Below are 14,979 nucleotides of genomic sequence, written 5' to 3' on the forward strand. Positions count from 1 at the left end.
GGCCTGGCGCCGGCTGGTATTTGCACAACCCACAGGTCTCCACTGGAAGAGAAGGTGGCTTAAGGGAGTGAAAGAGCAGAAAGATGGAACTTAAGCTGTAAGTTATCCTTTGTTTTGCACAAGTGTTTGTCTTCCAGTTTGGGCTTATTACCAGGTATGTAAAAGCTAAACTCACACCTGGCAACTGTATTCTTTAGCTTTTAGGTTTGATTTGCACTTCTCTCCGTTATCTGGTGATGATGTCGATTTTTCTTGAGTCCATGTAGCTTTATTAGAGGACACGTTCGCCCCTTTGTGGAAGGTGCCCTTTGGGAAAGAGACTGATTTGTCCCTCACAGTGGTTTTTCAGTAGGCCACTGTCCCTTTTCAGAAGGAAACTCCTTTACAGGAGGACAGTGAGCATTGTGTGGGGTGAGAAGCAGGAATATCACTTCCCATGGGGGTGCTGGTGGCAAACTGACGCTGGTAAACCCTCTCTGTTTGGAGTCGGAAACTGGTTCTTGCGTGTGAAACCACTGCAGCCCTCCTCCTGCGTAGTGTGTCCAGGGTTTTTAAAATGAAGTCAGAAAATTGAACTAGAAGTACATTATAGAGAACCAGAAAGCCCATGCCGTTGAGTAAAACAGCCCGGTTGGTTAGGTAAGGATGGCTCAGGGAATGGTGTGGACGTGCCCGAGGAAAAACAGCAGAACTCTGAGGCTATAAACAGGAAAAGAGCAGATCCTGAGGGCTTTGGAGGAATGGGCGTCAATCTAGGTAGATAAGAAGATACTGTACATCAGCTGCGTGACGATGGGAACTCCTGGGTGGGGGAAAAATCCTGGTCATGAAGTAGAATATTCCAGTCATAAAGTAGTAGGGGAAGCCCTTTGAAATATCTTTTTTGTAATGAGTTTGGGGGAAAAATTTAAAGATACTTGGCATGCTTTAAAATGTGGCCCACGAGTGTGAACACTTCTCCATGTGGATGGGCTCCCACATCAAACACGGTGCTACGTGTGGGAGACACAGCGGACGCAGATGCTAGGCTGCAGCCCGAGGGTGGCATCACTGCATCTAGCCGATGGTCCCGGGCAGTCAAGGATTCCTGGAATATCATGACATTGACCTCAAGTCATAAGTCAGGACAGAGGGCAAGTTCCAGATGGAGTGAATTTTGTGGTTCAGTGTATATGAGAGCAGTGGGGTGTTTAAAACTGATTTTTGGAAATGGCCAAGGAAATGTTCTTAAATTTTTAAACAAAGAAATTTGAGTTTAGCCTAAAATACAGTTTCATGGGGGTAAATTATAATTTCTCAACCATGAAATGGGGATGCTGGAGTAACCAATTAGAGGTGGGACTTTCTTTATCAATAGATACTTCCTTTTCCTGGTATTTAGAGAATTATGAAATTGTCCCCATTTCCTATGTGTTATTGTGGAGGATACTTTGATGTGCTGGGGTTGGAATCCATGTCTGTCACCTGTAGGGAGGATGCGTTCAGTTCTTTTACGGGTTCTCAGCAGCACTGTTTCCTCAGCAAGTGGCTTTCATTTAGGTCCGATATAGTTGGTTTTCAGTCCATTAAGACAGCATGGGGGCAGCGTGTTGTCAGCAGAGCATCCTGTTAGGAATAGAATCTAGAAACAGGATACATGAGTATTTGGGTTGCCTGTTCAATTTGGGCAGCCACTGGTGTTCAGGGTTGAAAGTTGTTTTTGATGTCTTAGAATCAGCTTGGTTGCAGTGGTCGTGTGGGTTGATTTCTAAATCCGTTTAGAGGTTTGGGGTTGCAGTAGGGCTGCCCTGCTGAATCTGGATCATTGTGTCTCGGTTACTTTCATGAGGGAAGTGCCGCCCAAGCAGGGGTGGGACATGTCCTTGGTGTGACGTTAAATGTCTGCAGCATACGCTCCAGTTCTCGTTTAAGGGCAGTTCAATTTAATTGCTAATTACCAGCCCTGTATTTACTGAAATGGCTGTCATGCTTGCTATTTTTATGAAACAGCTTATTGTAGGACAGCTATTACTGCACGTGCTACTTCAAGTCATTGGTCCAGGCCAGTGTTATTTGTGGCTCACTGCGAATCTCAGTCAGCTTTGCAGTATTAGCTCTTCCTGGAAACAGCGGTCTTCTGGTAGCTAAGTCATTAAGAAGATATTCTCAGACCCCTTCGTGCTTCAACCATCAATCTATAGATCACACAACACTAATTCTCCATTAAATAACAGCTTAAAACAGAACACTGCCAAGCCCGTTTATACTCCATTCTTAAATCATATCACTGAGAAAACTATTTTAAGAAAATGGACTTGACTTTTTTTTTTTTTTTGAATGATCATCATATAAACATTTTTTTAAAGAGCTCCGGACATGAAGAATTGTTTTTTTGGGGCTTTAGTGGAAAATTTTTGGTGAGGTTCTGTAAGGAAAATGACAGGGAGAAGGTGGGGGAAGCCTTCAGTTCTTTGGCTTCTGTACTTAGAATCCTAAATGGATGAAGACCCTTCCTATCCCGTGGGGTCCTTGTGAATGTTGTTCCTGTTTTATAACAAGTGAGTGAACCTAACTCACTGTCACCTACACAAGTAACAAGACTGCCAGTAGGTTCTGTCAGCATGAGTGTGATAGGTATTTCAGGCATCTTTTGGGGAACTTAGGTTTACCCTGTCATTTCAGAACCTGACAAGGGGGATGGAAGCTCTTAGGCCAGATTAGAAATTCTATGGAACTGAGGCTGCAGAAGTCTGTTTCTTAGTGGGTCAGCCGACTTTTCATTGGGACAAGTCTACATGAGGCCCACCTGTAACAAGGCCCTTTTTTGCCCTGGAAACACCTTAAAAGACAGAATTTGGTATCGACGATCTTACTTACATGGTTTTTGCTAAGTTGTTGGACTAAGGGAGGCAACAAGAGAAGATTTCAACCAGCTGCTTTCCATCTCATAACCGAGGGTCAGCGCTCTTCACCAATAATCCATGTGCATTTGTCTACAGTCTGAAGCATGGCAGCCATTTCCACGCTGCCTTTGATAATGGGTAAATAACATGGCCTTTCAGATAGAGTGTTTTTCCCCCAGTCACTATGTAGAATCCTTGAAATGATGCAGCTAAATTCAACAGAAATGAAAAATACAACATAAATTGTGGGTCATGGCCATAAGCTATATATTGAATTAACCAACTAAATAATTCAAAGCTCTAGGAGGGTATGTATTTGCAAAAATTCCATAGCCTTCTTCCAGATTATCAATAATTACAAAAAAGAAGGGGTTGGTGGTGGTGGAGCTTAGCTAAAACATCCTTAACTTGGCATAAATAATGGTCTAAGTTCTTTTTCCTGGGCTATTTATACCTTGAGAAATAGGAATAGAAGTTCTCCTTAATGCATAAGCCTGGACAGTCAAGAAGCTCCTTCCTAGACCCAGATTTCCAGAGTTTAAAAGCCTACTAAGTTGGCCATACAAGCCACTCATACAGAGGGGCCCCACAAAAGGCTGTCCATTAATTTCATTTTATAAATTTAATGAACTTTTACTAAATACTTACTCGGTGCCAGGTAGCATGCTGAGTGCTGAGGCTGGCATTCCTAGTCTCCCACCAGACCCAACCAGCCAACCTCCTCAAGCAACAGGACACATGGTTTGGACCTGACCAGGCAGAGCTGGCTCAGGCTGACCTAGGGGAGAGCCAGTTCTCCAGAACTTTCCCCTCCCAGCTTACAGGTGTGTGGATCGCAATGACAGATGGCAGTGGCTTCACCTATGGCGCCAACTCATACATTTTAATGAGATTTGCCCCTGAAGAGCAAACCAAAGTCATACTCATGCAAAAAAGTATTTAAAATTGTATTTCACTGAGGCCCATTTAAGAGCACAGCCATACTTTGTGAATTTCTTAGGGTGTTATGTAAACATATCTTTCGAATGTCTAGTCAGGTTCCAAGTTAAGATATCTGTGCTGTAGTTTGATATATATTTTTTTATTAGCAGTTATAATGACATAATAGTCTGATCTTCAGGATCTGAGAAGTGGGCATTCAGGACCACAGGCAGCTGTCAGAGCTGGACGACAATAAGCGTGATCAAGATCAACTGATTGAATGTTGGCACGTTTCTCTGGAAATGGTCAGTCTATAATACAGCTTGCACTTGACCTAACAGCTTTGATAAACCATCTTCCTCTGGCTGCCCCTACTCCATTCAAGCCTTTGATTTAAAGTGGTCTGGAAAGTGCTTTCTGTAAACTTTGATGACTAAGTAGCTAGACCTTTGGTGAAAATGGAGTTTGTAAAATAAAACTAAACCGTATTCTTACAAAACAAGAATCCCTCGCTTCCAATCTCAGACCACCATTGTCCGTCTGTAATTCATAGACACTTGTGAGGAGAGAGAACTGACTCTGCCTTTCTCTCTCGAAATGAGGCTTAATGAAAATATTTCACCTTTGGGCCCAGTAGTTTTCAGTATTGTGACAGCATGTGGGAGGGGCACATGGCTTCCTGGGTGATGGAAACCTATTCTCATAATTCTAAATCAGTAATGTTTTTTAAAAAGTTGTTTTTTTAAACCTTTATGCTTGTCTGAAATGGACCGTACCACTGGTCTCCTTTCTGTCCCTGCTTTTTTGGCCGGGTAAGCGGGACACCCCTCTCATTACTCCCAGTGGGGGATGTCCTGCCCAATTGTCTGTAACCGTTAATTGCTAACCTGGTGATGGGGCAGGTCAGCTTTCCCCCATTTCCCAGCTGCCACGGGAGCACTGCTCACGACGGAAATGCGTGTCTTCCTCTTGGTAGGCGGAAGACTCCAGTGTAAGATCAGGGCCTCCGAAAGTGTTGTTCTTATTTAGGTCACAGTCTGAAATGGGCTTTTGAAAAACAGCATTTGTAAAACGGGTCTTTCAGCATTGTGAGTCAGTGGTAACAAAGGCATACAGTGAACAAAGAAAGGGGCGCCCCAGAGCAACTGAGAGAAACAGTATTATTGTCATGAGAACAGGGTGAAGGCGACCCAGCTTTCGTGGACATACTGTTAGCCGTATCACAATTACTGTTAAAGGTCAAGATTTTGATTCACTACTTTATTATCTTATTCTTTCCAGGCAAAACAAATCAATTTAATGTTACAGCTTATTCTTTATCTTTTTTTGGCCTGAGGGTGGGGGGGTGGAATTGTCAACTGCACAATCTTTGAAGTGTAAGTTAATTTTTTATGTGATATTTCAGTATATATTTTATTCATTAAATTTATTTCAAAATTTCTGTTGTCTATTTTACAAAAAAAATGTGATTTATTCTCAGACCTCTGCTTCCTGGGACCCCTAGGGGGTTGAACGAGCGGCGTCACTTGCCCTCGATGGTTGGGGGAACAGACTAATACCTAATATATGACTAATATCCTCCTGCACTGCCCTCCACGACCACCCGAAACACAAGTGTGTTTACGCTACATCAATGAACTTATTTTGCTCTGTCTGTCTGCCTCTTCATTAACCTAGTTTTAGGTCTAAAACACCGCATCCAGATTCTGGTGTCTTGATCACTGCTCGTCCCCAGCACCTAGAACAAAGCGGTTCCTTAGGATGAGCCCAGAAATAGTTGTTGAAGGAACTGCAGAATGAAGTTTTCTAAGAAAGGTAACAGTATTTGAAACAGTATGTTTCGTTTAGTTCAGAATTATTAAGCGCTAGAAAGTGCTATTGCTTAACCTCTGCCGCAGCTGTGATGGAGCCGCTTGGATATCATGACGCACACAGAGATGCTGGTCTTGTGGAGGGGGCACCCCAGGGCGCAGGGTCAGGGGGGGCGCAGGCACTGGGAGATGCCGGGTGTCAGGTCTCACAGCTCTGGTGCTGCGGCACGGCTGGCTAAACTGTCCTCCCTCAGGCAGGGGGGCCTAGAACATCTCACGCCGACAGCTTCTTCTCTAGTATCTCCTTGATCACTGTCGGGTCTGCTCGGCTGAGAGTCGCTTTTCGGACCAACCCAATCAGTTTATTTATAGCTCTGGGGTTTCCCTTCTTCATATCCATCACCTTTAAAGACAGAGGAGAAAATGTTTTAGGGGAGAAAATGAAGAGACGCACATCTAAAGAGACCCTACATTCAGGCTGATGTTTACTGAAACAGCTTGTTTTTTCTTTCAGTACCAGATATAAAAAGGGGAGGGGTGGGTCTGAGGAGGTTTCTAGGCTCCTGTCAAAGAAGACATTGCTCCTCGGCCTTCTGGCTGAAATGGACAGGAGGACTGCGAGGAACCACGAGTGACGTCCCACAGCTGGAGAAGCTGGCCCCCCTGGGTGGCAGTGACACGAAGAGCTGCCCACAGATGGGAGCGAGGACCTTGCTGAGTGCTCTGGTCTAATCAGTGTGGTGCCCCTCTCATCCTCCCGGGCGTTCAGCAGGCACGGAAATGTATGGCTTTCCTCCTCCCCACTCTCTGCACAGAACGGCCCTCTCCCAGAGTGCTGTGCTGGGACGGAGGGGGCACAACAAAGGCAGGAGGTGCTGAGTTCCTATCACATCACCGCTCCGACCTCCCGCTCTGCAGCATTCTGCTCAGCAGTGACGCGTGAGTATTTGCACTCGGTGCCGCAGACAAGTCTGAAACTAAAGCTGTGTCCTTATCAGTCACTACAGATGATGCAGGATTGGCGACTGCCGAGACCCAGTGCAAGCTCGTCTTCCTCCCCGGGAGTACAGAGCGGTCAGTGAGCCTGGAAGCTGACGGGCGGGTGGGTATTCTTCTGATAGAGGTGCTAGCAGTCCTTTTCCCCACCAACAAATCTCTCTAGACAACATGATTAGGCTTGGGGAAGGAGGGAGACTACTCACTGCAGCTTTTCTGTTTTGTTTTCTATTTTGTTCTATGCTCAGAATACAAAATTACTTGGTTTTCAGCTATGCTCCTGTCAAGGATTTCCTCCATAATTTACAAATAATTTTCCTTTCTGCCTTCTTCCCACCTCTTAAAGGCATGAAGCTAAAGTGTTTCCCTGCCTTCCCCCCACTCTGTAGTCACGCCTGCTGGTTTATTACTGAGAGGTCCTCCTCGCAAGGCAGAGCTAGCCACAGCAGATTCAAAAGGCCACCCCTGGGAGAGGACAGCTCGCCTGGGGAGCCAAACCTTGGATCTAGTGAGTGTGAGAACAGCCCTTCAAACTGAAACTCATGAGATTCAACTGTAGGGATGAATTTTCCTATTCCTTAGGAAGTTGTATTTTTCCAATAGTCACCTAATTTCACCTCTTGACCTTAGCTAAACACGGACAAAAATACTTAAGGAATTATTGATGCAAATGGGCCATGATAAGGACGTGCCTGTGGGCTGCCACAGGGCGCAGTGGACAGGCTGTGGGCTGTGTCCACAGGCTGGCCCTCTGATGGCCAGGAGGGTGGCCCCTCCAGCTGCACGAGAAGACGCTCTTCACCCTTTGGGTGCTCCTTACCACGTGCGGGTGTTGCTCCATCGTGGCGTGGCACAGCTGTTCCAGTGTCTCTCGATCCTGCATCAGTTCAAGCTTCTTCTCTGAAACAATCTGCGCTGGAGTCTTCCCTTCACTCTTCCATAGTTCTGCAAACACCTACAGGCCAGAGGTGGGAGAGGCGGACAGAGAAGTGAGGCGTCAGCTGCACTGGCTGCTGCTGGGGCAGGCAAAGCAGATGCCGGGGATTCCCAGCTGTTCTGGCTCGGCGCACAGGTGCCCTGTCTCCCGCCTGAGGCATCTAGAAATGAAGCGGCTCCACAAGGTGGGCGTGCAGACACCGGGAGGCTCTGCCTGCTGAGCTGCTCCCTCAGGACAGAGCATGAGGCCACACCTGCAGAGAGAGGCATGCCCCACACCCCACTCCACAACCCACTCGCTGACTCAAACACACGGCAAGGAGGGGCAGGGAGAGGTGTGAGAGGATTACTCGCAGGGCTCCTGCTGACAGGAGTCAGAGGGCCAGGCACAGCTCTGTCTCACGTCCCCTGAATTAACTGAGGTGACATTTTGGTGAAGGATGGGGCCATACAGGCTGCAGGAGGTAACCACTGCACTTACATGAAGTCCAGAAAACTCGGCCTGCTGGGAAAGATGATTTTAGGAGAGCAAAAGAGTGGCCTCATAATGAAGAAACAAAATGGAAAATAACTAGAAACATAAATCACAATCCACAGGGACCCCAGCCTACCACAGCTGTCCCCACAGTTGGAGCTGGCCCCGGATCTGGCTAGGATGGTTAACAGTTAATGGTGTTCATATTTTTCTACTCAAAAAATGATAACAACAAATCTCCAAACTTACCAAAGCTGGAAGATAGAAAATATTTTTAAAGAAGGCATTTCCTAGTGTAGTTTTCCTTATTCCTCTTAATTTTCTCGTGTGAGCTGGAAGGGGGTGTTTTCCCGTCTCCTGCTGCACCTCCTTCGTCCCAGCCTGCAGCCAGTACTGAGCACTGCACACCCGCCAAGGCCACTGCAGGCAAGGTCGGGCCAGCCAGGAGCCATTCCGCCCGGAAAAGCAGCTGGTCAATAATTAGCACATAGGACTTCCGAGCAAGACGGCAGAGTAGGTAAAAGCTATGCTTGCCTCTCCCCACGACCACATCAATATTACAACTGAATTACAAACAACTGTCACTGAGAACCACCCAAAGAAGAGCTGAACAGAAGTCCTATAAAGAAGTCACGTTGAGACAGGCAGGAGCAGAGACATGGAATGGGCAGGTCCCACACCCACAGTGTGGCAGTGAAGAGTCGGGAGGGATACCTCAGCTGTGGTGGTCCCCACTGAGCAGCAAGGGGTCCCATCCTGCGGTACCACTGCTGAGCAGGAGTCCCGATACCATCTGGCTGTGAAAACCCAGCAGGGATTGCATCTGAGTGAGACGGAGGGCTGCTGGAGGCCGTGGCATTCTTCTTGAGCAGCCGGTGCATGGACTCTCATAGACTCAGCTATGGGCTCCAGCACAGAAGCAGCAGCTCAAAAAGCACCAGGGACAGCGGGGGGAAACTAAACTGACTGGCTTTAGGGCTGGAGGAGCAGGGGTGGTGGCAGCTCTCTCTGGGGACAGAAGTGTTAGCAGGCAGCACTGCTCCTTTATTGAGCTCTTCTCCCACCAGCCAGCCTGGCGCAGGTGGGCGCCAAATCTGAGCTCCATTAACCTGGCTAAAATCGCTCACCCTGCTCTGCTGAGTCCCTGAGACCACGCCCTACCCAACTTGCTTGCCGGGCCTGAGCTACTTCCTGTGGCTCCGCCATACAAATGGCCCGCCTCAGCTCACGCTGTGGACTTCCCTCATCTTTCAAAGATCCACAAACCCCAAACAAACCACGGCTAGCTTTGGCATGCTCTGTCCCTCTTGCTAAGTGGCTCCAACCCTGGCACAAGTAATGGCCAGTCTTGGCTTGGAACATAGCTGCAACTAAGCAGCCACAAGGCCAGCACAAGTGGCGTCTGGCCTCCGCTCACATGTGGTGCCCACCAAAGGGTTTCAAGCCCAGTATAGGTGGCAGCCAGCCTGGGTTCGCAGCATACCCTCTCCCAAGTGCCTCCAAGCCCAGCAGAAATGGCAGCTGACATTGGCCTGCACTGGAGCGCTTCCCAAGAGGCTCCAGAACCAACACACTCAGTGTCCAGCTTCAGACCACACAGGAGCACCACCCAACCAGCTCCACAAATGACACCGAAGGGCAGACTTGGCTGGCACAAGAACCGCGCTAAAGTGACTTTCGCTCCGTGAGGTCAGCCCCCACATAGCAGTCCCAGAATAGTCAAAGCAATCTGACGAACAAAGTTGGAGGTATCACGATACCTGCTTTCAGGCTGTACTCTGGGGCTACGGTGATCAAGGCAAAGTGGTGCTGACATGGGGACAGACGCACGGATCGGTGGCGGAGAGGTAAGCCCACACCTGTATGTCCGGCTGACCTGGGGCAGGGGAGGAGGGCTGTACAGAGGGGTAAAGACAGCCTCTTCGTGGACGGTGCTGGGAAAGCTGCACAGATACATGCAGGGGAGTGAGGATGGACTACTTTCTTACACTATGTACAAGAATCGACTCCGAATGGCTGGGGACTTGGGTGTAGGACCTGAGACCATGAAGCTCCTAGAAGAAAACATAGTCAGTAAACCCTTTTGACATCACTCTTAGCAATATTTGTTTGGCTATGTCTCTTTGGGCAAGGGAAACAAAAGAAAAAATAAAATAAATGGGACATTAAACTAAAAAGTTTTTGCACAGCAAAAGAAACCTTCAACAGAACAAGGGGATAACTTACTAAACGGGAGAAGATACATTCCATGAGACGTTAGTATCCAAGATATATGAGGAGCTCAACTCAACACCAAAAAAACCCAAAAAAATCTGACCAAAGAATGACCTGAATGACATTTCTCCTGAGAGAATATGCAGATGGCCAATAGACGCCTGCAAGGATGCTCGGCCTCGCTAGTAACCAGGGAAATGCAAGTTAGAGCCACGGTGAGACATCACCTCACATCTGTCGGAATGGTTATCATCAACAAACAAATGTTGGCGAGGATGTGGAGGGAGGAACCTCTTGTACCGCTGGTGGCACTAAACTGGTGCAGCCACTGTGTAGGGCAGGGTGGAGGTTTCTCAATAACATGGATACGGAACTGCCATACGAGCCAGTGGTTCCACTTCCAGGTATTTACCTGGAGGTCCAAAACACTAATTCAAGAGGACATGTGCACCCGTGTTCAAATAACCTGTGTTATTTATAATAGTGAAGATATGGAAGCCACCTGGGTGTCCATTAATAAACGAATGAAAAAAGAAGATACAGTACAAACATATAATGGAATATTAGCCATAAAAAGGAATGAAATCCTGCCACTTGTGACAACCTGCACGGACCTAGAGGGTATTATGCTGAGTGAAATAGAGAAAGACAAATGCCATATGATTACACTTATATGTGGAATCTAAAAAACAAAACAAACACACTCATAGATACAGAGAACAAACTGACGGTTGCCAAATGGGAGGGGAGGTGTGGGGAGCTGGGTGAAAAGGTGAAGGGATTAAGAAGCACAAACTGGCAGTTACAAAAACAGTCATAAGGATGTAAAGCACAGCTTAGGGAGTATAGTCAATAATATTGTAATAACTATGTATGGTGTCAGATGGGTACTAGACTTACAGGGGTGATCACTTGGCAAGGTATATAAATGTCCAATCAGTATGAAACTAGTATATTGAATGTTAACTGTAACTGAAAAATTAAAAAGAAATTAGTAGATAGAGCAAAGCAAATGAAGGGGAATATGCTTGGAGTCTCAGCAGGGCTCAAAATTTTCCCCAATTTGGACCGAAACAAACTACGAATATTTATCATGGCTCTGCTAGATAGTATGCCTCCAGCCCAGCTGTCCGAAAACCCACAGAGACTGTGGCCGAGAGGTGTCTTTCGTGGTCCTTCTGTAAACTCCCTTGCAGGGCGCCCCTCTGGCTATCATCAAACAGCACTGGATATTTAGGGAAAACCTGTCCCTCCTCTTAGAAAAATACAGAACATACATGCCTCCAACTCAATTCTTCCAATATTTAGTCAGCTCTTACCTGCTTTTGTGCCCCCCTCTCAATGAGTTAAGGCATTGAGAGAGGGGGGCACAAAAGCAGGTAAGAGCTCTCCCTGCCCTCAACAGATGTACTAATGGGAAATGGGAGAACTGAGCAGTCTATAATGCAGAGTGTACTCAGGGAGCTGCCATAAGCACATCTGAAGAGATTCTTTGCCCCCTTTCCCTGATGTATTTTTCTTGAACTAAGACTTAAAAACTTTGTTTCTAATTATAGTTAATACATGATCACTGTAGAAAACGAGGAAATATAGAAAAGATAAATATCTCACCACCTGTACTCCCATGCCCTCCACATAACCAATGTTAGTATTTCGGAGTTTTCCCATCTATCTTTTTCTTTGTTTTGTAACAGGAGTGATTGTAACGTATAGACAATTGGCGACCTGCTTGTTTCACTTGTTACAGAAGTGCTTACTTATATAAAAACTAATGTCCATCAAATGTATTTATCATAATTTATTTGAATTATCCCCTATTGTTAGGTATTTAGACTTTGACCAGTGTTAATTTTGTTTATCTCTATAGCCTCAAAAAAAGCCAACTATAGCCCCTTAGTTGAAAATGTCCAACTTTCAGGGAGCGCAATCTAGATCTCCGGCTCAAAACGGAAATCAGCTGCAAGGCCTGACTTACAAAGAACCCACGCAACCCTTTACAGGAAGAGGAGGCAGAAAGCTCAGCAGACATGGCCTTAGAGCCGGGGCCTGGAAGCAGCATGCCTGCCGGGCACGGGCCACATGCCTGCCAGTCACGGGCGACTCCCAGGCCCGCGTCATGTCTGCTCCCCGCTGCAGCTGAAAGCACAGGAAGGACCGGAGCAGGCTGACTAGGGCGTCAGCTTTGCCTGCCACCTGACCTGGCTGGGACCCGACAGACTCAAGCACTGACTGGATCTGCCTGAGCCAAACACACCGGAACAGAGGTGACGTGAGGGAGCTGGGGAAACCGCACAATGCTAGGATGGGTGCTTTTAAATGCAGAGAGGCTGGCTGCTCCCTGAGAAAGTGGGCGGTGGGGGGGTTACAAAGGAAGGACATGAGAGAAACATTTCATTGGCCTCCAGGAACGAACGGGAGCCTGGAGGTGGAGCGGACTCCACCCGAGTTAGAATACACTGACTTATTAACCTGCCAAGTTAGTCAAGTGGCCACTGCCAGCTTCAGCACCCTGGGCTGACAAGTCGACTCCAGTTTTCCAGTCCTCTGCTCATTCCTATTTAAGACGAACTGTGCCTTCCAGGCTGGAGTCCAGCAAGGTGGGAGCTGCCGAAGGGGGCCAGCCTGCCTCCAGGCCCTCTTGCTGCAAACACAGTGGCCCTGAGATTGCAGCCTCTGCTGCAGCATAAATACCCAGCTTCTGTCCATGTGTATCCCCAGCCTGCGAAGTACTATGGAAGGGCAGCTCCCAGGCCTGTTGCGGCCCACCTGACACCCACGCAGAACAAGGCATTCCCAGGGCATTGCCGGTCATCTGCGGTAATGATCAGCCACGGGCAGTACGAACTAATGCAAGCTGGAAACCGCCAACCACACACTGATCACAGGAGCCAGCTGACCCGGGGAATGAGGCCTTCAGTCCCATGGGGACTGAATTCATACATCCTCTTAACTACTACCCAAGTGTTTTTCCCCCACTAAAGCTATTTTTAAAGTATCTGGAAGGAAGGATGGAAGGAAAGCAGGCAGACCCCTTGCCTGTCCTGGGGGGCTTCTAGGGTCAGTGTGGAGGAAAGACCTGTTCAGGGAGACAGTTGGGAGGGAGCTGTGACAGTTACAGTGAGGGGCGTCCCCTCCGGTCAAAGGCAAGTATGTGAAAGGTCATCCTTCTACAAAGGAACAAATAATTAACCCAAGTCCTTAGGAAAAGCAGGGCAGAGTAAAATGTGCAAAGAACTGAAGCACTAAAAGGGAGAAAAAGACATCAAATCATTTGTATGCATGGCATACAACACTGTCTACAAAGGCTTTTGGTGATTTTTGTTTAAAGCAGACCTCAAAGTAGAGAAGAGGAAATTGGTTAAAGGGTACACTTGCATATTAAAGTTCAATTTTCATCTCTAAGGAATCCCAGTCCAGCCTCATCCCACTGGAAACACAAACTGGACAATCCTTTGGAGACAGCAACTCATCCCGGCATGTCAGGTGAGCACTAGGAGACACACACATCCTGCCTGGTTTCCGGGCCGTGTATGGCCTGCGCCACACCCAGGGCCTCTGAGTCACAAGGGACTCATGGGGATCCTGGGCCACACCTGAGCTGAGACTGCTGGGTGGGTCTGGCAGGCCCTGTCCTTGGCGAAGGGAGGAGATGGGGGCTACACATGCTGCTTCAATAGAAAGAACTGAATCCTGGGAGAGGAATCCAGGTGCTTTGTCTGCAGTTACTAGGTCGTTCATGATGATAAAATCACCGTTGAGTTTCTCCTCCCATTTCTGAAAAATAGGATGGCTACCAACCTCTTAACTCCCCGGGCCCTCAGGGTGCTGAAGGGATGAGGTTTGTAAATCTGAGAAGCATTGTTGGAACACCTGGGAGGAAGGTGCAGTGAAATGTGTATGGGATGAAAATACTGGGCAGTGATGTAAGCGAGAGATGTGGTGAGAAATGCATTGATAATAAATTAGATACAAAGTGGGAGATTCTTGGAACTCAGAATGTTCTCAAAACAGGATGATTCTTTCTGCATATCTGTCATCCTTAGGAGTCAGTTACTCAGTCCACTTTCTTCCTCTCCTCAAATCATCTAATCACTAATGGAACCTCTTCCAGTTCTGGCAGAGGAAACACCAATAACCAGTAGAACCAGAGAGTCTTTCTGCTCTGCTTGAGCACACTCTGGCTCACCAGGTTTCTAAAACCAAAGGCCTACTTGGATTCTTCTATTAAATTCAGTAAAAAATAACTGTTAACACATTTAAAAAAATATATATACTATAGAGCATCATGGTGCAGAGGACCCCTCTGTGTCTCCCCTTAAATCTACAACTAGTCCGACATGTGCACCCCAGCAAAGGTTCCTCTGCCCAACACACTAGCCCGAGAGCCCCACATCCGTCCATCTGAAGGTGGGTGTATTGGAATATGTAGGGGAGGCAGGACCGGGAGAGGACAGGGACACTGCCCACGGACACGCTTCCTGGCTAACGCAGCGGTGGTGGAGGAGTTGGTGTGGCCTTCACACTCTGGCCAGGCAGAGGGTAAGAAGGGCAAGAGGCGTCAGCGCTGGAGAATCTAGCTCCCTCCCCGCACTGCGGTTGAGCCCTCCTCTTGGCTACCACACAGTGGTGCCAGTGCCCACAGGGAACCAAGTTACAGCACAGTGGTATCGTGATCCCTCCACTCACCACACCCCCCACCATGGTGGTGGTACCCTGAGAGCCAGGAGACTCAGGCGCAGCGGGA

The 14,979-nt window shown here is 47.6% G+C and overlaps 1 protein-coding gene across 1 annotated transcript in view; it reads right to left on the bottom strand.

Annotated features, from left to right (window-relative positions):
- Nucleotides 1-4,588: 4,588 nt before the first annotated feature.
- Nucleotides 4,589-14,979, bottom strand: part of GATB (glutamyl-tRNA amidotransferase subunit B) — an 81,757-nt gene continuing 71,366 nt past the window's right edge. Inside the window, exons 12-13 of the mRNA XM_033133928.1 lie at nucleotides 7,431-7,565; nucleotides 4,589-6,017 (exon numbers count right to left, since the gene is read on the bottom strand). Of these exons, the coding sequence (XP_032989819.1) occupies nucleotides 5,889-6,017; nucleotides 7,431-7,565 (264 nt within the window). The 3' untranslated portion in view covers nucleotides 4,589-5,888. The remainder of the gene's footprint in view (nucleotides 6,018-7,430; nucleotides 7,566-14,979) is intronic.

Source organism: Rhinolophus ferrumequinum, chromosome 18 (assembly GCF_004115265.2).
Source record: "Rhinolophus ferrumequinum isolate MPI-CBG mRhiFer1 chromosome 18, mRhiFer1_v1.p, whole genome shotgun sequence".
NCBI lineage: Eukaryota > Metazoa > Chordata > Mammalia > Chiroptera > Rhinolophidae > Rhinolophus > Rhinolophus ferrumequinum.